Source organism: Saccopteryx bilineata, chromosome X (assembly GCF_036850765.1).
Source record: "Saccopteryx bilineata isolate mSacBil1 chromosome X, mSacBil1_pri_phased_curated, whole genome shotgun sequence".
NCBI classification, from domain to species: domain Eukaryota; kingdom Metazoa; phylum Chordata; class Mammalia; order Chiroptera; family Emballonuridae; genus Saccopteryx; species Saccopteryx bilineata.
The window spans coordinates 441613-463851 of NC_089502.1; the positions used below are offsets into that span (position 1 = coordinate 441613).

The following is a 22239-nucleotide window of genomic DNA, read 5'->3' on the forward strand; positions in this document are numbered from 1 at the left end:
GGCAGAGAGGTTCCATACGGTGCACTAAGTGGTGGACAAGTACCCAGGGCACACATGTGGTGCCCAGGACATCATGGGGTGACAGGGACACACATGAGGTGAGGGGACTTGGATACATGACTTGTTCTGACAACCTTGGGTATGTAGTGTGTTTACTTTTTCAAGTGTCCTTAACTTTAGGTGTCCACACTCTGAGGACAGAAGTGCTCTTTGGGACAAGTTCAATGACCTCCCCTGGGTGTGGGGTGGAAGTGGACGCAGGTGAAGCGGTGGCCCTATGTCCTCACCAAGGGTCATTGTACTCATCCCTGCTCCCGTCTTTAGATTTTCCCAAGACAAAGTCGACAGAAATACCTAGATTCAGCAAACAGGTCACCTTTTCCTCTGGACTGGACGTGGATCATGGGGACAGACTGCCTGGGTATGTGTGGTCCGTGGTGGGGAGGTTTGGGTGCAGCCACCATGAGTGAGGGGATCTGAGTCCCTGCTGAGACCAGGTGGTGAGGGTGGGAGGAACCCTTTGGGGGAGGGCGTGGTGGAAACCAACACAAAACCTGCTGCAGAAACAGTGCTGACCCCCTAACACCACAGACACCTGAACACAGCTTCCCCCCCACGAAGGGTCAAGCTGTCCGCAGCCTCACAGCCCGTGGGTGGTGGGGGCTTAGACATTGTCAGTAGACAGCTGGGGCCAAATTAATGAACCACAAATACCCCAGAGGAACCATAGGTCTCCTGCTGACCCTATCGCTGGACCCTGGAAACACGCAGAGCCAAGAAGAGCTCCCAGGGAAACCGTCACTGGTGGGTCAGTCACCCTCTCACACCTGCACTGGGACACCCCTCGCTGCTGTCTCAGACGAAGGTCCCAGGGACAAAGGTGACGTGTGTGCCTGAGGTCCCACGTGGCCAGCAGGCCAAGGGGAGCTCCTTGCCCAGCGTGGAGGTTCCTGCCTCAAGCGCTATTCAGGCGGCAGGGGCGCGAACAGGCGCCCGCGGGAGCAGCTGGGAGCCAGGGGAGGCGGCACGGAGAAACAGCACCCCCCCCCCCCCGCCCCGAGAAATCCAGGAAAAGATGGCGTTGGTGAGCCCCGGAAGAGACGCTAAACGTCCCGAAATCTGAGACAGGGGGTTCTCCTGGACGAGGTAGCTCTCTCCACCCCTAACCCTTTAACCGTCTCCTTCGCAAAGCTGGTCCTGTCCCTGAACCCCCAAACCCCCAAATCGTGGCTGCAGGCTCAGGGACCTCATGCGGAGGCATCCAAGCAGGCGGCGGGGAAGATGTTCAGAGTGTGTGTGTGTGAGGGGAGGAGAGGACGGAGCCCCAGGGGGCCCGGGGATGTGAGGGCCGTGGGAGGGAATCAGAACCCGACCCCCAGGAAGAGGTTCTACCTCCTTTTTTGGGAGGGAGGGCAGACCACATTGGGACTCACTCTCCCCTGCATGGCTCCTCTAGGTCCTGAGAGCTAGAGGTGAGTGACTGACGGAGACAGACGGGGTGACAACCTGGCCGGGGTGGGGTGGGGGCGCAGTGGGCGGGTTTCCGCAGCCCCTGACCTGGTGCACAGGGCACCCGGAGATCGGGGCTGCCTCACCCTCAGCCCCCACATGGGGAGGTTCTGTGGCCAATGCTGGGGACACCGTGCAGCTGACCAGAGCACCTGGCCTTGCTATGTGCCCCGCCCCCTTGGCCCCAGCCCGCCCAGGATGGACACAACCCAAGTGCTTACCAACCGCCCGCAGGAACGCTGAGGGTCCCACAACAGCCGAGAACACCGAGCTACAGAGGAGCCCTGTATCTGGGGGGGGGGCTGATTCTGTCCTCAGCTCCGCAGTCACAAATGTCCTGCACAAAGCGGGCGGCCCCCAGTCCAGAAGTCTCTGCAGAGGTAATCATGGAACCCCCCACCTTTCTAACCCTGAGCTTCCCGTCCGGCAGACCCGGTCAGAGCACAGCCCGCTGCCCAGGCTGACAAAGGACAGGCAAGGCGGTGGGTCCCAGAAGGTCCAAGGTGGACAAGACGTCACAGAGGGGAGACATTAATGGTGCCCAACAGCTATGTCCCCCTGGGGCACTGGGCTGTCCTGGGGGAGGGGCCAATGGGCCTGAGCTGAATGGACAGAGAAGGAAAGGAGGCCGTGGGGAGCGGGTGGGCAGCAGTATGTCCCCCCTGAGACCACAGCTGCCCTGGGGCACCTACAGCCTGCAGCTCAGAGGAGTGCCTAGAACTGAGGTGTGAGGACTGTACCCACAAAACCTGCACAGAGCCGCCCCAAATGTCCCTCCCATCTCATTCACTGCTGGATCCTTTCCTCTCGCCAGGGAGGGATATGGGGGCTCAAGGTCCATTGTGACTGGACAGGCCACTGAGCCAGAGAGAGAAGCACGGAGGGACCGCTGCTGTGTCCTGGTCAGCAATAGGGCTGAGGAAGTCCGCAGGATGAGACCTGCCCAGGAAATCAGTTCCCCCACTCAGGCAGCACACCCTGATGGGGTCTGGGACAAGGGCCACTCAGGACTGGGAGGGCAGGGCACTTCAGGAAAGGACGCGAACACTTGCAGAGCCGCTGCTCAGAGATCACAGACCCGGGCCGAGGGCACGAAGACACCAGAGGGCTGGGATGAAGGCGTGTTTGCTCTGGCCTGGGGCCCAGAGGGACCACAAGCAGGGACCACAGTCAAGAGTGGGGTCGGGCCTTCAGGTCACCTTCTGTTCTCTGACCACTGACCCTGTGGTCACACGCAGGACAGCCACCTTCCCCGTCCCCTGTCCTGTGACCATGGGGTCTCATGGTCACAGCCGGGCATCCTGACACCCCCAAGAGGGTCTGTTCCCCACACACTGGAGGCTGTGAGAGCCGTGGGTCCCCTTCCCGCTGGGCAGTGCTGTCTCCACAGTGGGGTCCTGCTCTGGACTTAGGGGTTGCAGCTGCTGCTGCCACCCTGGAGCTCAGCAGGGCTGTTCTGGGTGGGGGCCCTTCCTCCTCCCCCTCTCAGGAGTGGGTGTTCCCAGCGTCCAATGGAGGTCCCCGGGAGTGTTTTCGGAAGCGCCCTAGTCTGAGTAGGGAGACCAGAACGGAGGCCCAACTGGAAACTCTGCTGGAGGGGCAGAGGCTGGAGGAGCCGAGTAAGGTTCGCAGAGGTGAGATCCTCTGAGGTGCGGGACTGAGGTCCCTGAGGTCTGTCTGGACTGAGGCCCCACAGGAAGTCAAGCCGGCAGGCACAGCATGGTCCCCGCAGGGCCCCCTCTCCTGTCACTCAGGCTCTGCCTGGACCTGGACCCCAGGGACCCTGAGGGAGGGGGCAGTGGGACCCATGTGCCCCACGAGCAGTAGGGTGTGAACCTCCTGGGCTCAGAACTACTGACCTATGGGGACTGGGACCCTGATAAGCCCCGCTGGGCTCAGGGCTACTGACCTGGGGGAGGACTCAGTGCCCAGCTCCCCTGTCCCTGCTGCGTGCGGGCAGGGCTTCCTGGACTGACAGTGCCGTGTCTGGGTACCTGGTGAGGACCAGGGCAGGAATCACCACATCAGCGCCGAATACCTGCATGCACTCTATGTCCCTGTTTTCTGTGCACTCAATGCTCCGGTGACCGCAGGCATGCAGGGTCCCATAGCCTGGGTGCTGCTGCCTCCCCAGGCCCACAGCCCCGGTCCTAGGACCTCGACAGTCACAGAAGTACTTCCTTTGTGCATGTGGCTTTCCCGAGCCAGGGACTCCTGTTGACGGACAAAGGGTGGACCCCAGCCACGGTTTCACGTCACTTCTGTCCTGGAAGGGATGTCAGAATCCTTGTGCAGCTCCTGTTAGGGAACATTCATCCTAAAGGTAGGGGTACCAGATGTTACGGTGTCTCAGCACAAACTCTGCTCAGCCCCTGCCGGACTGGATTCTCTTTGGGGTCAACTCAACCATTTCCCACAAGACAGACCTGCGCAAGCTTCAGGGGCCAAGATACCATTGTGTCACCAAGACCCTGAGCCGGGAACCATGTGCTGGGACCTCAGGCCATGGCTCTGCCTGGTTGGGCACAGCGGACCGGGTGTCAGGGCCGCATGCTGGGACGACTCACAGTGTCTCTGACATAGCGACTGTCACCCCCTTAACACCCACATCTCCCTCCGTGCCTGAGCTGGGAACCATCCACAGCAGTGACTTCCTCCCACAGAACAAAAAATATATGGAACTCAGCTTTGACACAGATTTTTGTGGTCAGACAACCCCAGGCATTGAGAATACACATAAAGGAGCTTCAGAAATGTGAACTGTGTCCAGGTCCCAGGGAACTAATTTTAAACATAAAATTGTGCACCCTTTTCCCATTCACCTTTGCTTTATAAAGAGTTCACAATACCTTCAGCTTCCCAGGAACCATTAACCGAAGGTCTGCATGTAATTGTAAAGATGACTTCTCCAGACTTTTTGTTAATGGGATGTGTTCTTCCAGCAGGAGTTTCCGGGCGAACTGACTTCCAGGTCGCGGGTAGAGACTGCTGCTATGAAGCCGCTCAAATGTTTGTGAAGGAGCCACCAGGCACATGCTGACCTGGGCTTTTCCCTCTCAAAACACTCCCTCGTCAGGTGGGCATCCCCTAGTCTGCCCAGCCCAGACCGCCTTCCCCCAACGACACAACAGCCTCCATTCCTGCCTTTTTCCCTCCCTCACTCCCACTTGTGGTTGTTCTCAGGGTCAGGGCTCCTGTGGGCCCAGTGGACCCTGTAACCGGGAGGGGACAAGGCTGTCAGCGGTGCAGAATGGTCTTGCACCTTTTCTCCCCCATATGAAGCCCAACGCTTCCTCTCTGGGGCCCCGAGACTCCAACCTCCTCCTCCTCCTTGCGGCCCCACTGAGCTGAGCCCCTGCAATGCTGTCAGGACCAGGAAGTGAGTCAGGGTGTGCCTGAGGCAGCCCTGGGGTGAGCTCTCTCCTCCTTACTCCAGGAGCGAGGACAGGGGTGCTGGCCATGGGGGTACCAAGAGGAGAGCCAGCCTGAGACCAGAACCCCCACCAGGGCCCCATTTCCCTGAGCCAGGGAGGAAGTAGCCTGCTTGCAGCAGATGAAGCCCGGAACTGGACTGGCGGGTGTGGGCAGCAGCCAAGAGAGGACTTGAGGCAGACTGCAAAGGGACAGTGCTGCCCCCAGGTGGCCACCGGCTGCAGGACCTCAGGGCCTGGAGGGCACCCCAGGAGGAGTCCTCCACCCCCGGGGTCTCCTCAAAACTCTACCAGCTCAGAGAACCGTGGGGGCTGATCCCCAGGGCTGAGCTGAACGGAGACAGACAGCAGATGCTCTGCAGTTCCGGCTCATGGGGCTGTCCTGGGTGTGTGTCCTGCAGCAGGGGCTGTCTTGTCCCCATGGGGCCACACGAGCATCCTGCAGCACCTCCACCCTGTGGACTGGACGGGGCAGCCAGGAGCACAGGCTTGCTCTACACTCGGCCTGCAGAGTCCCTGGGAGCCCAACCCACAGGGATAGCAGGGTAGGGCCATGTCACCCATGAGCAGCCTCAGGAGCTCGTGTGCTGTCCATCCTGCATCCAGGATGCCCTGTGTGCAGCTGTCCTGAGGTCACTGTAACACAAGACCATGTCACTGTTCTCTCAGTCTGGGGCTCGGGAGTCTGCAGGGGTCTCCTGGGGCTGAAGTCAGGGTGTGGCAGGGCAGGTTCCCCCAGAGGCCATGGGAAGGGGAAGTGTCGTGGGGCTGGTTCCCCAAAGTTGCAGGGGACACTCGGAGGCCTGTTGCTCCAGCTTGGGAAGTACCCCGTTGCTTGGTTGGTGGCTCTTTCCTGCACCTGCAAGACCAGCCCAGTGACGTCCTGACCTTTCCCTGTCTCAGCTTTTGGCTTTGCCTGCACATCTCTGACCTGACCCTGGCCTTGCTTCTTCCACCTGGTTAGGATCTGTGTGGTGGCACAAGGGGAAACCCGGGGAATGCAGACTCACCCATCTCAGGGTCCTACCCAGATCCGATCTGCAAAATCCACCTGCCCATTCAGGTGGACTCAGGTTCTGAGGGTGGAGACGTGGACACCTGAGAGGACAGGGTCTACACCTTCCCAAACCCAGTTTCCCAGCACTGCCGGGCCAGGGGGCCAGGGTGGGAAGGAACAGGTTTGAGGGTGGAGGGGTGGCGTGATGGGCCTGTCTGGCAGCCTGAGCCTCACAGAGTAACACAGAACAACCAGTGCTCCATGGTGTGAGGACAGATCGCGCACACCCCTCTCCATGCTCAGGACGGGGTAGAGCTTCATTTCCCTGCAAGCTGTGAGTCTGGGACAAATTCACCAACGCCCCAGTCCCGGTGGGTGCAAGTCTGCAGGAAAACCCTTCACTGCTTTCTTTTTTTTTTTCACTGCTTTCTGTGTGAGGGAGGGAAAGACTCCTCCGCTTGGCCCTGTGGTAGATCCTGCGCTGTTCTCTGACCTCCCCCCCCCAAAAAAAAGTACATCAGTCTCTAACCGCGGGAGGCCCCTATGGGCTCTGTGCCCAGGTCTGTCTTGAGGCGTCTGCAGCCCTCTGGTGGTGGGTTTGCACCAAGATGCAACTTTCTGCTTCTTGAAACGATGTGGGACGTTTGCTTTTGTTTGCACGAGAGTGGTCACAACCACGAGGACTGGGCTCTCCTGTCTCGCAGCTGCAACCTATGGGAGGAGAGCCAGCCCACATGACATAGCGACCAGGCAGCGCCCACCACCCTCCCCATTCCCCACGGACTCCCTGCCTGCGGACCTGCCTCTCTCTCCAACCGAGGGGAGGGCCCAGGCAATACGCCTGTTCATTCTGGAAAGAGCTTCCGGAATTTGCTGTAGGCAGAGTTGCTGATGATGACCTCGATGTTTGCCACACCGGCCTTGGTGACCATGTGGACGTCCTGCACCATGGCCTCCTCGTGCAGCCAGCTGGGGGGAGGGGAGGCTTAGGGAGATGGGTCGGGCAGAACTGTGGGCACACAGAACTGCTTACCAGGGCGGCTTGGCCACACGCAGGGCCCCACACTGCAGGTTAGCCCAGAGGGGTCACTGCTGGCCGCTCAGACCAGAGCTGTGGGGTGTCCAGTGGGGACCAAGGGCCCGCCTGCGCCACCCGTGCCTCACAGCCCATGCACCTCAGCTGCAGAGCTGCCAGCCTCACCCGCAGGGTCAGGACCCGCCCTCCCTGTTTCCCTCAAAACAGTGTCTTCCAGCTGGGCCTTCAGCTCTTCCAGCCCCAGCCCCAGGAAGGCTGACACGGCTAAGACACGTGGTTCCGACAGCGTTACCTGTGCCGGACCACAGAGTCGCTCAGCCAAGGACCGAGCGAGGGTCCCTATGGTCCCCCGCCCACAGGGCCCCCACTGCGTCTGTTTCAGTGCCCAAGACAGGACACGGCCTGAAGTGCTGCACAGGTGAACAGTGGTGTTTCAACACTAGGAGGTTTGGGGTGCAGAGCCGGTCACCCAGGCTGCGTCACCCGCAGGCACCCAGACTGTGTGGGCAGGCTCACCCTGGCACCAGGTCCACGTTATTGTGGACCTCCAGCATGGAGTCCAGCAGCTGGGTGGGCAGGCACAGGCCATGCAGGGCGGAGAACACACTGGCCTTCTGCAGCTCGGTCTTGGGGTGGCTCAGGTCTCTCACATGCACGATCAGATCCTGAGGACTGGATGGAACACGTGGTCAGGATGTGGGGCCCCTCTCAGCCTCACATGGAGCCTGTGCTGCCCCACAGTCCCCAGGCCTGGGTGGGACAGAGGGCAAGGTTCCCAAGACTCCACAGCGGGTCCTGCCCTCCACCCCACCAGAGCAGTGTTGCATGCGAAGCTTGGGGCTTCTCCATCCTTCTCAGAAATCCTAGAATTTGCCTTCCTTTCATATTTTAAACAGTGCCTTTTGCCTCACTGCACTTTACAGGTTGCTTCATTATGCAAAACTTGGTAAAAGCCACCTGTGAGTTTCCACTGGAAAAGGTACCATTTACATGTGTGTACTCACTTGTGGGATCTTTGGGGGGAGAGCTGGACTTAAGTTTAAAAATGTTTTATTTCAGAAAAGTTTTCTATTTTCAGAAAACTGGCAAAGGCATTTGAGATGTGGCCTCAACCACTCATGCTGTGCGTCCAAAATCACTGTCACAGCCCAGGGCTGCAGTGGGACATTCTCATAACCACACCCCAGAGTTGTTCAAATTTCATTGTCATTCTCATGACCCTATGTATCCCGGGACGACAGTGAGAATGTCTTGTCCTCCCTGGCTGTGTCCCATCCTGTGGGAGGCCCCTGGCCATGTCCTGTAGGAGGAGACCTGATGTCCACTGTTTTCACGTGTTTGAGGGCCCAGCCCTGATCAGTGCATGCTCACCGAGTGGGCCACATCCTCCAACATGGTGGAAGACTCTATCAGGCTGTGGGGCAGCTGGGACAGAAAGCCGATGGTGTCCATGTAGATGATCGTCATGCCAGATGGCAATGACCCTGCGTAGGCCATGACGTCCAGTGTCGCGAACAGCTGTTCCCGTGGCTGGCCAGCAGCATCTCTCATCAAAGCCTTGATGAGCGTGGTTTTCCCTGGATGGTACAAGGACACTCGCTGCAGGAAGGGCCCCCCATGTTCCCCATTTCCACTGGGGCGACACAGCAGGCACAAGTCCTTGTTGTGAGGTTTGTCCTGGGAGGTAGCAGTTTGTACGTGTATGTTATGCCTCTTTAGGCCTGGAAGAACCCTCAGCTTGGGTTTTGAGGGAAGTCACCCTCTTTTGCACACAGACCACAACTCCTTGAGGGTGGGGAGCTGGCTGAACCCCATGGAGGGGCTGGACCTCCGAGTGCTCGGCAGATACTGAGTAACAGAAGACAGAACAGGGGTGCTGCCCATTTACCCACGGTGCCCGAGACTGCAGGGCTCGGGGCCCCTCCAGGACACCCGGGGTTCTGACTGTACCTAAGGATTCAGTTAGCACATGGCCCGATGAACCCCACGACACACAGTGATGCCCCACTTCACACGACCCAAGTGCTTCTGTCATCTGCAAGGGTGTCTGCTAGACTTAAAACGTGAAGTGTTCTCCAAATTCAAACACATCGGTAAGTGAGGGCGTCCACCCCGCTGTGGGGAGCTCGGCAAACACACCCCTATGTGACCACTGCTGTGGGCCTGACAAGCCCAGGGCATTCAGCTCACAATCGGTCTGCTCCTGCCCTCCGGCGGCCTCAGTGACCACCAGCCCCATTGTCTTTGTGAGTGGCCTTTGCTCACACACCAGCCCAGCACAGCAGGGGCCCCCATGTCTAATGCATCGCCCACTCACCACTGTTGTTGTAGCCCACCACGGAGACCACTGGGAATTCCCACCGCTGGCGCTGCCACCCCAGGAGCTGCCGCTTCACCCACAGCCGCTCCAGGGCCTTCTGAATTTTCATCTCCTTCTCCCTCATGAGACGCTGCTGCAGCTGCATGAACCACTCTCCTAGAAACACCCGGGCAGGTCAGAAAGCAGACAAAGAGGAGAAATTAGAGTGACCACTGCATAACAGGCCCCCACGGGGATGTGGGCAGGGTGCTCACGGACATCACACAACACCTTGTCTGACACACAGCTCTGTCCAGCAAAAGGCAGCATTGCCCCCAACTTCCCCCACCGGGCCCCCCTCACTCTGCAGGAAGTAACAGCCTCGGAAGAACAGTCCCTGACGTCCCCAGGGAGCCAAGTAGTACCTCTAAGGTGTGTTACATCCTGACCCCCAGCATTTGTGAGTAGTACCTTATTGGAAAACTGGGTCTGTGCAGATGGGATGAGGTAGAGGGTCTGAGATGAGTCATCCTGGGTCAGGGGGGCCCTGCACCCAGTGACAGGGACCTTAAAAAAGACAGAGGAGACAAAAACACAGAGCAGAAGCCACGTGGGGACGGACAGAGAGACAGGAGGGAGGTGGCCACCAGCCCAGGGATGCCTGGGGCCCCAGGAGCTGGGAGAGGCAGAAGGATCCTTCCTGGAGCCTCTGGGGGAAGTACAGCCCTGGGTCCCCTGGACCTTGGACGTCTGATCTCCAGGATGGAGGGAGAGTAAATCTTTGATGCTTTAACGCAAGACCTGTGGTCTTTAACAGGCTCCCAGGACCACCTGGACCCCTAGCTTGTGGGATATGACTGCAGAGGAGGCCCACACGCAGCCCTTGCCCCATCAGGACTGTTCAGGGATGCTGCCCCTTCCTTAACGTGGCTGCCATGACTTACCCCCTTCCCAGCACTTGGTAAGGAGACCTTGGAAACTTACCTGACCCCATGATGTAGCGAGAGCTCCCTCCACATCCATCCAGGTGGGAAATCCTGTCTTTCAGGCGGGACCTGTCATGCAAACAGAGCAACCAGTAGACAGGAGAAGATGCTGAGGCCGTTCAGGGAGCACAAAGCAGGGGCACCACTTCATGTGCGAGGGTGAGGGAAGGACGTTGTGTGGGGCCTGCAGATGGACAGGACCAGTGCACTGGGGTCCTCTCCAGTATGGGCCTTCACTAAATCAGGGAACAGGGTCCCACACAGGGTGACACCGTCAGGGAATGAGGCTCCACATTGGGTGACGTTCCTCATGGAGGGATGAGCCCCAGCAGGCATCCGACACGCTGTGCCGTCCAGGAGTGCGGTCAGCCATGTTCCGTCCTTACCACCCCTGAGCAACAGTCAGATGTGGGAAAACAAGAAGAGGGTTGTCTGTTGTGATACCTGGTGCTGTTGCCATACCTGAGCACAGGGAGCTCAGCCAGGGCCACCTGCAGCCGTGCCTCCTTGGTCCAGGCGTTGCAGCGGAAAATGTGCAGGACGACCGTGAACCAGTTGAACACCTGCATGCCCCAGGTGGCCTCCAGTTCTTTCTAGAAGTGCAGAGTGCGTAAAATGACCCGCACTGGGAGCCCGGCCCCATCACTCGACCTCAGGTGAGAGGACCTGTAGGAAAAGGGCTGTAGACTGCAGCCCTGAGGCAAGTCTTCCGTGAGGACTTCAGAACGCCAAGTCCTGGGGGGCAGAATGCTGCCCCAGCAAGCACCAATAAGATTGTTTAAAGGAAACAGCTGATCCTTATAGCCTTTTCCTACATACTGAAAGCTATTAGACAATGGCAGCTCTCTGCATCTGAACCCATTCTAAGCTGATTTGCCCCAGGCTCTGCTAATTTGCTTCATAACCAAAGACATGAATAAACACAAGGAGGCTGCAGAGATCTGGGCTCTCAGTCCTAGAGGCTGGGAATACCCTGTACCCATCTTTTCTCCATGTTGTATCCTGTGTGTTTTTCTTAAGTCCCACAGCGCCTTCCCCTCGTGCACACCCACTGACAAACTGGCTGCGGCAGGGACCTGTCCCAAACACTGTGTCCTCTATTCCTCCTGGGAGGCTGACCTGCACTTTGTTTGGCTGTGTCCCTGGACTCTCTGAGCAAGGTGGTTGGGGCAGCTGGGGCATGGACTGAGATCGAGGGGAAGCCCAGAGTCCAAGTTCAAGCACGTGGGTCTCACAACCACGAAGGTGACGTGACTGACCCCCCCGGGGAATGAATGCAGGTAAGATTCATGGAGACACCAACAGGAAGCGAGGACTCGCCTGCTGCTCGCTGCTGTGAACTGTGAGCCCAAAACAGTGAGGGGTGTGACTGTCAGGGGTCCCAGAAGAGCAGGGTTCCCATTGGGTGTTGAGGGGGGCCAGGAGGGAGGGCAGGGCTGGGGGGCAGCCCACTCTCAACGCACCAGGAGGCTCCATCATGTGGAGACCTTTGTGACGTCAGAGGTGTCCTCCCTCAGTCGCGCCAAGCAGCGACCTGTGCTTGACCTGCTGGTCCCCTCGGTCCCACGGGTGGCGCTGTGCTCACTGATCCTTCGGCAGGAAGGGGCAGGGACACGCACACGGGACCCACCTGTCAGGTGCTCCAAGGTCCCTTTGCCGAAGACGAGCTTTCTGTCGGGCGCTTTGGTCGGCACCATCCTCGTCTCCACCACCCACCAACTGTCCAGCGTGTGGACCAGCGCTTTCGCCTCCGCTACTTGCCACTCAGCTTTGGGGAGAGAGGCGTCCTTGGTGACGGAAGCTTCCAGAGGTCCAAGGGCCAGTGGGGACGGGGTTCACTTAAGCCCCCTAGCCCCTGCCTCTCGAATCCTGCTCCCACTAGATAACCCCCGGCCTCAGGAGTCTCAGCGTACAGATGTAGCCCACGAAGCCCCGCCCACTCTCGCTGGCTTCCAACCCTGGAGCCCCGCCCCTAGCCCCGCCACTCCCGACGAAGTTCCAGCCACGAAACCCCACCCCCAGCACAGAAGCCCCGCCCAAGTTCGCCGGAGTTCCAGCCCGGATCCCCGCCCCTAGCCTAAGCTCCGCCACTCCCGACGAAGTTTCAGTCGCGAAGCCCCGCCCACTCGCGAGAGTTCCAGCTCTAGAGCCTCGCCGCCGCCCCGGGGGTCACCTCGAGTCAATTGCGGCTTCGCGGGTCCCCACTTGACCTCGGGGTGCACCAGACACGCGCTGCGTCCCCTCCGGCAGCAGAGGTTCCCGGAGCAGCAGCTCCTCCTCCTCCTCCTCCTTGGCTTCTCAGGCCATCCGCACGTGGGCCCCGGCCGCCCACCCCGCGCCCCTTCAGGCCCCGCCCGGAGTCCCGGGGCCGAAGGCGGCGAGCGCGCTGGGGACGCGGCGGCGGCAGCGACGGGGCGGCCTTTACAGCGGAGCGCTGCCGACCACGCGAGAGAGCCAGGCTCCCGGGCAGACGGCGGCCCGCATGGTCCACATCCCACGTCCTGCCGAACGCCATGGGGCAGGGGCTGGGCCTCGGGGGGGCCAGGCTTCCATGAACACCGCACATTGGCCGTGCGGCGTCACGTGCTTCGCGGGGGGTAGGCTGTACCCACGGTGCTCGCGTTCCGCATGCGTTTTTTTCCGCGCGCTGGATACCCAGCAGGACGCACACCTGGACGCGCGCTTCCTCCTCTGGCGCCGTCCAGCGCCCTCCCCAGCCTCCGGTGGATGAGACCGGCTGGGCGCTGTACCTGTCCATCTAGCCCCCATTGTACGTGATTGCTTCTCCTGCACGCTGCGACCCGGGACTGAACCTGTGACCTCTGTGCACAGGCTGGGCTCTGTACCCATTGGGCCGCCCGGCCGGGCCTGGTTGTCAGGACCCTCGTGCGGCCGTTGCCCCTGCTGCTCCTGGGGCGCAGACACGTGAGTGGATGGGTCCATGCAAAACTCGCGAGGTCCCAACTTGAGTCACTTTCTTCCCTCTGCCGACAATTTCAAACTGTCTAGGGGAGAGTGGCGCATTCAAACTCCCAGGGCCTGCGGCCTGGCTGGATGGCTCATTGGTTAGAGCATTCTCCTTAAATGCAGAGGTTGTCAGCTCCATCCTATCTGCCTCTTCCTCTAAAATCAATTTTTTTTAAAAAAAGCCCCTGGATTGGAAAGGGGAAAGGTCTGTACCCTAGAGCAAGATGTAATGAGTTAAGGGTCACCTGTGTCCTTCATTATGTGGTTTACAGTCTTGGGGACCTCACTTAGCACGCTAACTTGGTCTTAGTGGAAGGTCTGGCTATTTTAGGAGGTGCAGAAAAGAACACAGGGCATCTCTGCAGCTCTGGGGATGGCTTCTGCCCGGGCTCTGCAGGGTGGGACAGAAACACAGGTGACCCCCAGACACCAGGACCCATAGGCTCTGGACTGTGGAGGGTGCCCTGAGGACTCATTCAGGGGGACATGGCCAGGTCTTGTGGCTCCTGTGGCCTGAATAGCTGGCCTGTGAGGGCCTTTCCCAGTGGGGCTTGGACTATGCAGACCTCACATGTCTCCGTCTGTTCCTGGGGCTGGGAACCCACTGGTTAGGGCCAGTATCTGTGGATTCACAGAACTGCTGGGGCAGGTGGAGTGTCAGCGTGCCATACGATGTGCACCTCATGGCCACACTGCTCTGCAGGCTTGTCCTAGGGGTGACACCCACCCAGGCTGAGGTGTAGGTGACTCCAGGTTATTTGTTCTGCTCCTGACAGGCAGTGTCTATGCCAGTGTGGGAAGGGGGCACAGAGCCCCAAGAGGCAGGGGGGGGAGGACAAGGAAAGAGGTCCACATGCCTGTGGGGCCATGGGGCATGGCTGGCTGAGGATAGCCTGAGGCTGAGAACACTTACTTATTTGAAAATACAAATGGGATTTCATAAGACATTTTTAAATCACTCTACACAGCAAGTAAAAATTAACTTTACATGTTTTGTACACTTAAGAGGAAATGTTCCCATGAGCACCCGCGTGGGGCAGCCCTGTGCCCGGGGTGCATGCAGAAGGGAGACGCAAGGCTGCAGGACGTGCGCATGGCTCCAAAGCCCCAGTCCAGGCAGGTCGGCCCAGGCAGAGGTGGCTCCTCACCAGCGTGGCCCATTGGCCAGGATGCAGTCCGTCTCCCAACCTTGGCTTAGAAGCCAGACAGAGGGCTGAGGGAGGTCTGACATGCGGGGAGCTGGCTGTGTCCTGGGTCACATGTCCTCTGCCCGCCAGGCGAGCTGACGACACACCCAACCGGTGTCTATGGAGAATAAATAGAACACCTCGCTCCACCCAGACGCACCTTGTTCTCTGTACAAGAGCTCAACCACGATACAGCAAACGGCTTTGTTGCAGGCTGCAGGACATCACGAGAGCTGCAGCTCGTCCTCCTTGCACTCGTTCTACAGGTCCACCGCGCCCACAAAGGATGGCATCTCAAAGAAGGGCCTCTGGGCCAGCGGCATACACAGGGCACTCAGCTTCTGGTCCACAGGGCTTAGCTCCGCCTCGTACCTGCAGGAGAGTTGTGGTGAGAGCACAGGCCGCTGTGTACATGGGGGGATTCCGTGATGGGGACAAGGGGGCTCCTGAGGCCACGTGAGGGCCATGGTGAGACCGTGCACAGTAGGCCAATGATCAGGAAACAAGCCTAGCCTTCGCGTGTCATGGAGACCTACTGGACACCCACAAGGTGACCTGCACATCAGGACAACGTTGTGAAAACCATCGCAGGCTCCAAGGAAAAGCCTCCCACTGGGGAGAGGCTGGCTCTGCTGGCTGGATGTCCCCACTGTCACCCACAGCTCAGCTCACCACCCAGGGCCTCTGCATCCGAACAAGACCCGTGTGCAGAGAACGACCCCGACAAACACACAGGAACAGATCCTGCACCCCATGAGGGACACGCGTGCAGTCAGGGAAGCCTAAGGCTGCGTGACGAGCACCCCCACAGGACAACAAGGATGGAACTGCACCAGGATGGTGCACGTCCCTGCGGTTAGAGGAAACTACTCAGGAGCACGGTGCCAGAAGCAGTGTGAGTGGACCTGTTGCCCAAGCCCCTGGGTGGCCACTTAGAGGGGAGCTCATCCCCACCCTGGGGCCCAGGCACTGTGCCAAGGTGAAGGCTCACACTCAGACCAGTATGAACGCCACACACAAGCTCTGGCCTCCCACACAGATAGCTGTGGTCCCCATATCGGGCACTCCACAGCTATGACTGGCTCCTGCCGTCCCTGTGTCCCTGACCCGCTCACCACTCACCCATCCTCCCAGGGCTCCCCTGCAGCCTCCTCAGCCACCAGGATTTTGTACTCCTCAGCTGCGTACTTCTCCCAGTCCGCCAGCTCGGGCCCTTTGGTCTCGGTCTCCTGGACAGGACACGCATGTCACAGGCTGCATGTGCCTGGCACCCAGCATGCCCCGGGCTCCTGGCCACACTCACCCTGAGCAGCAACACCTGCTCCTTCTGCTCGTGGTCCAGGTACTTCTCGATGTTGAAGAAGGTGTCGAAGAAGACGTGGGCCAGCCTGCTGTGCTGAGGTCCTGCAGCGAAATCTTCCCTGTGGGGACGCAGTGGGGACAGTCACCTGGAGCACAGCCAAGGGGTGCTTGCGTGGGGGACGTGCCCTAAGAACCGTGGCACAGCACCATGTGTCTGACATGCGCTTGGAACATGAAAAGGGCCCAGGAGGCCGTCCCAGGTGAGGACAGAGCCTGGACTAGGGGCAGGCAGAACAGATGGCGTGCGTGCATCCACCAGGGACAGCACACACTCATCTGAGGTGCAGGGACATGGGGACAGGGCAGGAATCCTAGGGCAGGGGAAGCAGGGTCTCGGGATGACAGCTGCAATGTCCTGCACTCAGCACATGGAGGCCACACACACGGAGATGTGCTAGTTCAGATACCACCTCCCCGTCTCTGACCTCTGCACTCCTGGGTCCCACATGGCGCTCTGTCAGCCACCCGTGAAGGAGGCTTTCCAGGGGAGGGCAGTCAGGACGTCCTGAGCTGACCTGGGGATCCCAGCTCAGGGCCCGGACTCCAGCTGCTAACGGATGGATGTGGGGAGAGCCCAGCGGCAGGTGACTCACAGTACTGCCCACAGCAGGGGTCCCAGCTATGCATCCTGAGTTTGGAAACCGAGGGGCATGGGCAGACATTGGCAACACCCAGCTTCCTAATCCTTTGTGGTCACCTACTAGGACAGGACCCCTCACAAGACAGGTCTCAGGACAGGAAGGACTGGGAGCCCCTGAGCTGGGTCAGACACAGGAGCTGTCCAGCAAACAAGGGTGCTGGTGAGTCCAGTGCTGCCTTGGGTGCTGTCTTCAGGACATGGTCTGTACTTGCCAGCCTGATGCTCTGCTCAGCCTAGTCACCAACAGAGAGGGCACCACCTTCTCTGACAGACCCCACATACAGGGACGCCCGCCCCCCATGGGGGCCACAGTCCCATGGAACTGCAGCCCAGGTGGCACCTGTGCTCTGGGGCTTCACCAGGCCCAGCATCTGGCACAGGCAGTCCTTGAAGGGCAGGGCCTCGATGGGCAGGGGAAGCAGGGCAGCTGGCGGCACTGCTCCTCATAGAAGTACTCCAGCTTGAACATAGACAGCACCCCGTCTCTGTCCAGGTCCATGCAGCAGACCCAGTACTCGATGCTGCGAATGTGGGCTAGTAGGGTTGGTTGGCTTTGGTCCCTCAGAACAGCCCCCAACCCCAGGACCCCCTCCTCCTTGGATGGACCCTGCCTGGCACTGAGCCGTCCCTGGGGAAGGACCAGGTGGCCTTCTCGTTCATTGATGCCCCAACCTGGGCTGCCCCCGCATGACCAGGAGCCTGGGGCAGCAGACACCCACCTGGTCAGGGTTGTCTTGTCCTCCTCAGAGATCAGAAACCAGACGAAGTCAGCGTAGCTGATCTTCCCATCCTTCTGCACCTTTCTGTCTCTGGGTTCAGGGTAGGGTTAGACAGCACCGTGTGGGGGGGAGCAGCTTCAGCTGGGACCCCTGTCCACTCACTGGGTCAGTGGACCCTGCCTCTGTCCAGGGCTGCTCAGTCCCTGCTGGGGTGGGGCTGAGACCTGCATCTACACAGGAGGCCCCCTGACCCGGGTGGGGAGGACAGTGGCTGGGGCCTGGCTGATGGCACCTCACAGCCCTCAGCTGTCCCAACTGTAGCATCACTCAGACACCAGGGCCCAGCAAGGGCCACAGGGGTGCCCCTTACTAAGGACCTCACAAAACAAAGAAGTGTCCCCTTTAAGTCCTCATGACAAAAGTGTGTGCTTGTCACCTCAGTGACAGCTGTGTCCTGTGTCTGGGTGTGGAGCAGGCAACGGGATGTATGGACAGACCCTCGGCCGGCCTGGGACACAGACTGTGGAGACGTACCGCGTCATGGCCCTGGAGAAGATCCTCTTGATCTTCCTGGTGGATATGGCTTCAACAGAGACTGCTGTGAGTGCGGGGCCGCCCCTCGGGGAGCTGGGAGGCAGCTCTGCAGCTGAGGCCAGGTCAGAGTGGAACCCTGTGGACCAGGATGTGCCTCCCACATGCCCCAGTCTCCAGTACCAGGGCTGAGATGCTGACCTGGAGTCCCATGATGGAGCAGAGGCACAGAGGAGACAGGTTGCAGCCACAGCCTCGGGGCCCGGCTGCCCAACACTATCAGCCGGCTGTGCCTAGAGCACAAATGCATCTCAGCTACAAGGTGAGGAACCAGCAAGAGGGGAAGCAGGTATGCTTGCTGGTTCCTATAGCAAGGACCCAGATGGGGGGTCGGATAAGAGATGTTTTCCTCCCTCAGTTCTGAGAGCTGAAGTCTGAGATCCAATTGTCACAGGGATGGGTCCTTCTGAGGCCTCTCTCCTGGGTGTGCAGATGGCCGTGTCCTGCCTGGGTCCTCACACAGTCATCCCTCTCTGTGTGTCTGTGTCCTCACCTCTTCTTAGGACCCCATCCTGTGGCATCAAGCCCACTTTAGTGACCTTATTCTACCTTGCTCTGTCAAGACCCATCTCCACATACAGCCCCATTCTGAGGTCCTGTGGGCAAGACTTAAACGCGAGAATTTTGAGGAGCACAGTTCAGTCTGTAGCAAGCACTATGCTCACAAAACAGGAAACAGTCACTCTTTCCTGGCTCACCCTGTTGCAGGATGGCCACTCCTGTGGGGAGAGAGTGGGCAGTGTCAGAGGCTGGAGACTATTTTGCAAAAAAATGCATGCCCATGTTCATGTCCTGACCCTCAACACCTGTGAACAAGGTCCCATATGAACTAGGATCCTGAAAGATGTAATTAGTAAAAGATCTGAGACGAGTCACCCTGGGTCAGGGGGGCCCTGCACCCAGTGCCAGGGACCTTAGAAGAGACAGAGGAGGACACACAGACACAGAGAAGCCACGTGAGAATGGAAGCAGATATGGAAGGGATTTGGCCACCAGCCTGGGGATGCCTGGAGCCCCAGGAGCTGGGATAGGCAGGGGGGACCCTCCCTGGAGCCTCTGGAGAGAGCATGGCCCTGGGTCCCCTGGATCTCAGACGTCTGTTCTGTGGGATGGGGAGGGTGAACATTAAGCCCCATCTGCAGTCTTGTTCAGCATCATCTGCAAACTCCCCATACCCTCCTCAGTGACGATGCTTCACTCCCCTGAACTCTGACTTCAGGCCTCCAGAACCAAAAGGACCACTGTCTGTTGACTTAGGCCCATCTGTGCCCATGTCACGATGGCCCCGGGAGCCAGGTCAACTAAACCACATGGAACAAGTGAGGAAACTAATCTGTGGCTGCACAGGATGGCATCACCTCTGATCAACGTCTTCAGTCTTTCCAGGAGGGGAGAGGCCTGCTGCTGCTGGTGCAGGAACCCTGCTGGGCTTTGGAGGCAGCACCCAGAGAAGGGACACATGAAGGCATGTGGGACCTGGCCACGCAGGGCTAGCATACCAGGCATGGTGCAATGAGCAGGAGTGTCCCCAAACACCCAGGGACAAACTGAGGAGACCTGTGGTGAAATGGGGCACAGCTGGCTCATGGGAGAGGAGCCCCACTCCCTGTGCATGTCCCCTTCGTGCACAGCTCACCTATACGCACCCCCCATGGACCCCTTCCATGGACCCCTTCCATGCACGACCCGTATGTGCGCCCGTCTGCCTGTCCACGGGCACGGCTGCCTGCGCACCAAGGTCGTTGTGCCCGGCCAGGTCCTGCGGGCCGATGAGCAGGTCGTGGTCTCTGTCCAGCTCCCAGAACTTGCAGTATATGACGTGGAAGTGATTGTAGGAGTACTCTGTGAGCTGGTTGATGTCCGCCTCCTCTTCCAGGAGTGCCACGTTCTGCCAGAAAGAGAAGCCGCGTCTCTCCGAGGTCGCACTACGAGCTGCCAGCTGGGTGGCACGGGCCATGCTTGCGGTTTGGGGCTCAGCACCTGGGTCAGGGCTGCCCCCGTCAGCGGGACAGCTCCAGAATGCAGATGTGGTCAGGGCTGGGCCCCACATGCAGGGCTGCAACGTCCTCATCCATGTCCACACCCTCAATGTGGGGGCAGTGTCAGGCCTGGTGCCCACCACTGGCTGCCCACTTGCAGGAAGGTGCTCCTCTGCAGCTCCGCTCACGTGATCCACCCGGACCAGGACCTGTTGACCTTAGAAGATCTTCTGGATGACCTGCGGGAGGCGGCGGTCAGCAGACAACACGGGAGCAGTTCCCCACGTCGACGGCAGAGGGCGCCTGCTCCACACGCAGAGACAGCTGGGCCAGGGACCAGGTCCTGCCTCGGGGCAGCACCGAAGTGACCATGTAGCTGGAGGGGCAGCTGTCTGCCACTCTCAGGTGCGCCCATGCCCCAGATGACATACCTGAGCTGCAATGGGGCCGTGGGCAGCTGTCCTGACAGGCTGCAAGTCCTCACAACCACATGTGGTGGAAACAAGAGTGCTCCCAGCACGTCCACAAACACACGTGAGCACCGGGTGAAAAGCATGACTTTAAGGCTAGACTGGGACACGTCCCATCCAACGGTGAGGACACTTGCGCTCAGGGCTCAGCAGCGGTCCTGGAGGGGCGTGTCCTCACCCAGGATGACCCCCACCTGTCCCTGTACGGTGAGTACAGAACAGATGGAGCATAAGCCTTGCTTATACTCTGTGCTCCACGTTATCAGGACAGTGACGCCCCCAATGACAGTGGTGGGGAGCACATGGAGTCTGGAATCACGGCACACGGGCTCCTCGCATGTGTGCTCCACAGGATATATGCTCCCACCAGAGCTACAACAGAGGCTGATCTGCTACAGCTCAGGTGGGGCTGGGTGGGGGGTGCCACGGGAGGGGCTGTGTGGGAAGCCTGTCCTCCCAGGCCGTGCTCTGACTGGGCTGGGCTCCCACAGGAGGCTGGACCTGTGCCGTGTGCTCTCCCCAGGGCAGGCAGGGCTAGTGTGACTGCTGGACACGCGGCAGGACCGCCAGGCCCTCTGGACTTGCTGTGCTTGGTGCCCGGGGTCGAGCTGTGCACCTGACTCAGGGCTCATACGAGGTCCGCTGCGTGCGAACCGCTGGCAGCTCTTCTACAGCTGGGAAGAGGGTCTGAGAGGGACAGGGCCCGTGGACAGGGGTCCTCGCTCACATTATGGGGGACGGGCACTGGTGCCCAGTACTCACGGTGGTGATGTAGCGAGAATGGAACTCCGATGCCTCCTTCAGGAACGCCAGGCCAGGGTGGGTGTTTACCACGTCCCGCAGATGCAGACCGGACAAGACAGCTCTGCGCACGGTGGCCACAAAGGGCTGCACATACTCCCTCCCGCCCCGTCCCTGCACCTTCAGCTGGGTCCTGTTTGCACACACATGACGCATGCTGCTTGTACAAAGCCAGACGTGGGACTATGTAAAACCACGTCATCCCCCCACCTAGAAAGGACAGGAATCACACCATGCTCCCCGCCCACGTAGTTTACTGGACACATGGGACAGCACGGACGTCCTGCCAATAGGTCCTTGTTTCATGAGCTGCAGTCACAGGACCCTCTGAGTCCCTTCTGCTGGGTCTGCCCTGGTCCCCACAGTCACTCAGAGTGATGACACATACAGCCCAGAATGCTAACCCAGACGTCTTCCACGTCTGCCCCACTGAGGGACTGACACAGGAAATGGTGTCAAGAAACCAGAGTGGCATTTGCAAAACCATGCCCTGTCAGGAAGGAAGGCCCACACTCACCGCCACCACTGTCCGCTGTGGCACAGACTCCACGACCCATAGCAACGGGGCCATGTAGTGTGGGTGGGGGACAGGGCGTGCGCGGGGCAGACAGAGGGCGGGGCGGACAGAGCTTACCTGCAGGAAGGTGACGAAGCCCTCCTGCAGGAGGTAGTTGCACTGGGAGTTCATGAGAAGGTGGACGAATTTGGCAGCATCGTCATGACAGTTCTGCAGGATCGCAGGCATGCATGCACAGACACACATATGAAAGCATGCATGCACAAATGCACACAAGTACACGCACACAAGGATGGAAGCACGCACATACTCAGAAACGCACACAAATGCACATACAATGACATATAAACTCACGTAAGCACCCACAAATGAAAGCTCGCACACAAGCCCACAGGCACGCATGCAGACACAGGGAAAAGGAACGATTCCAGCCTTACACATTTTGTCAGGGGAGCAAGGGGTGCCCTGTCCTGAGTTTTCTGCACAGATGATTAAGTCTGTCCTGTGTAACACAGTACAGGCCACGACGTCACCCACAGCCCCTCCTGCCTATTTGAATTGGAGGTTTTAGGGGAGGTGGGGTCTCTGTGGGGTGTGGAGAGGAAGGCCCCCACCTGAGTCGCCCAGGGTGGCCCGGGCTGTGAGTGGGGGAGTTTAGCAGGCTGTGGTGCTGGCATGGGGTGCTGCTCATGGCCCCCAAGCTGGGCCTCAGAGGGCAGCTCACCCCAGCACTCTGCTCCTTGGGCCT

The 22239-nt window shown here is 59.5% G+C and overlaps 1 protein-coding gene and 1 pseudogene across 1 annotated transcript; both read right to left on the reverse strand.

The window, feature by feature from the left end:
* Positions 1–4220: 4220 nt before the first annotated feature.
* On the reverse strand, positions 4221–12858 carry LOC136317314 (putative GTP-binding protein 6). The gene is given in 12 exon segments (XM_066249952.1): positions 4221–6648; positions 6737–6906; positions 7490–7638; positions 8345–8550; positions 9291–9449; positions 10257–10327; positions 10721–10851; positions 11746–12026; positions 12432–12487; positions 12489–12551; positions 12553–12700; positions 12703–12858. Coding segments are annotated over 11 exon segments (1497 nt in total). The 5' UTR covers positions 12812–12858; the 3' UTR covers positions 4221–6648; positions 6737–6782.
* Positions 12859–14636: 1778 nt separating this feature from the next.
* On the reverse strand, positions 14637–21719 carry LOC136317316 (serine/threonine-protein phosphatase 2A regulatory subunit B'' subunit beta-like; annotated as a pseudogene).
* Positions 21720–22239: the final 520 nt, after the last annotated feature.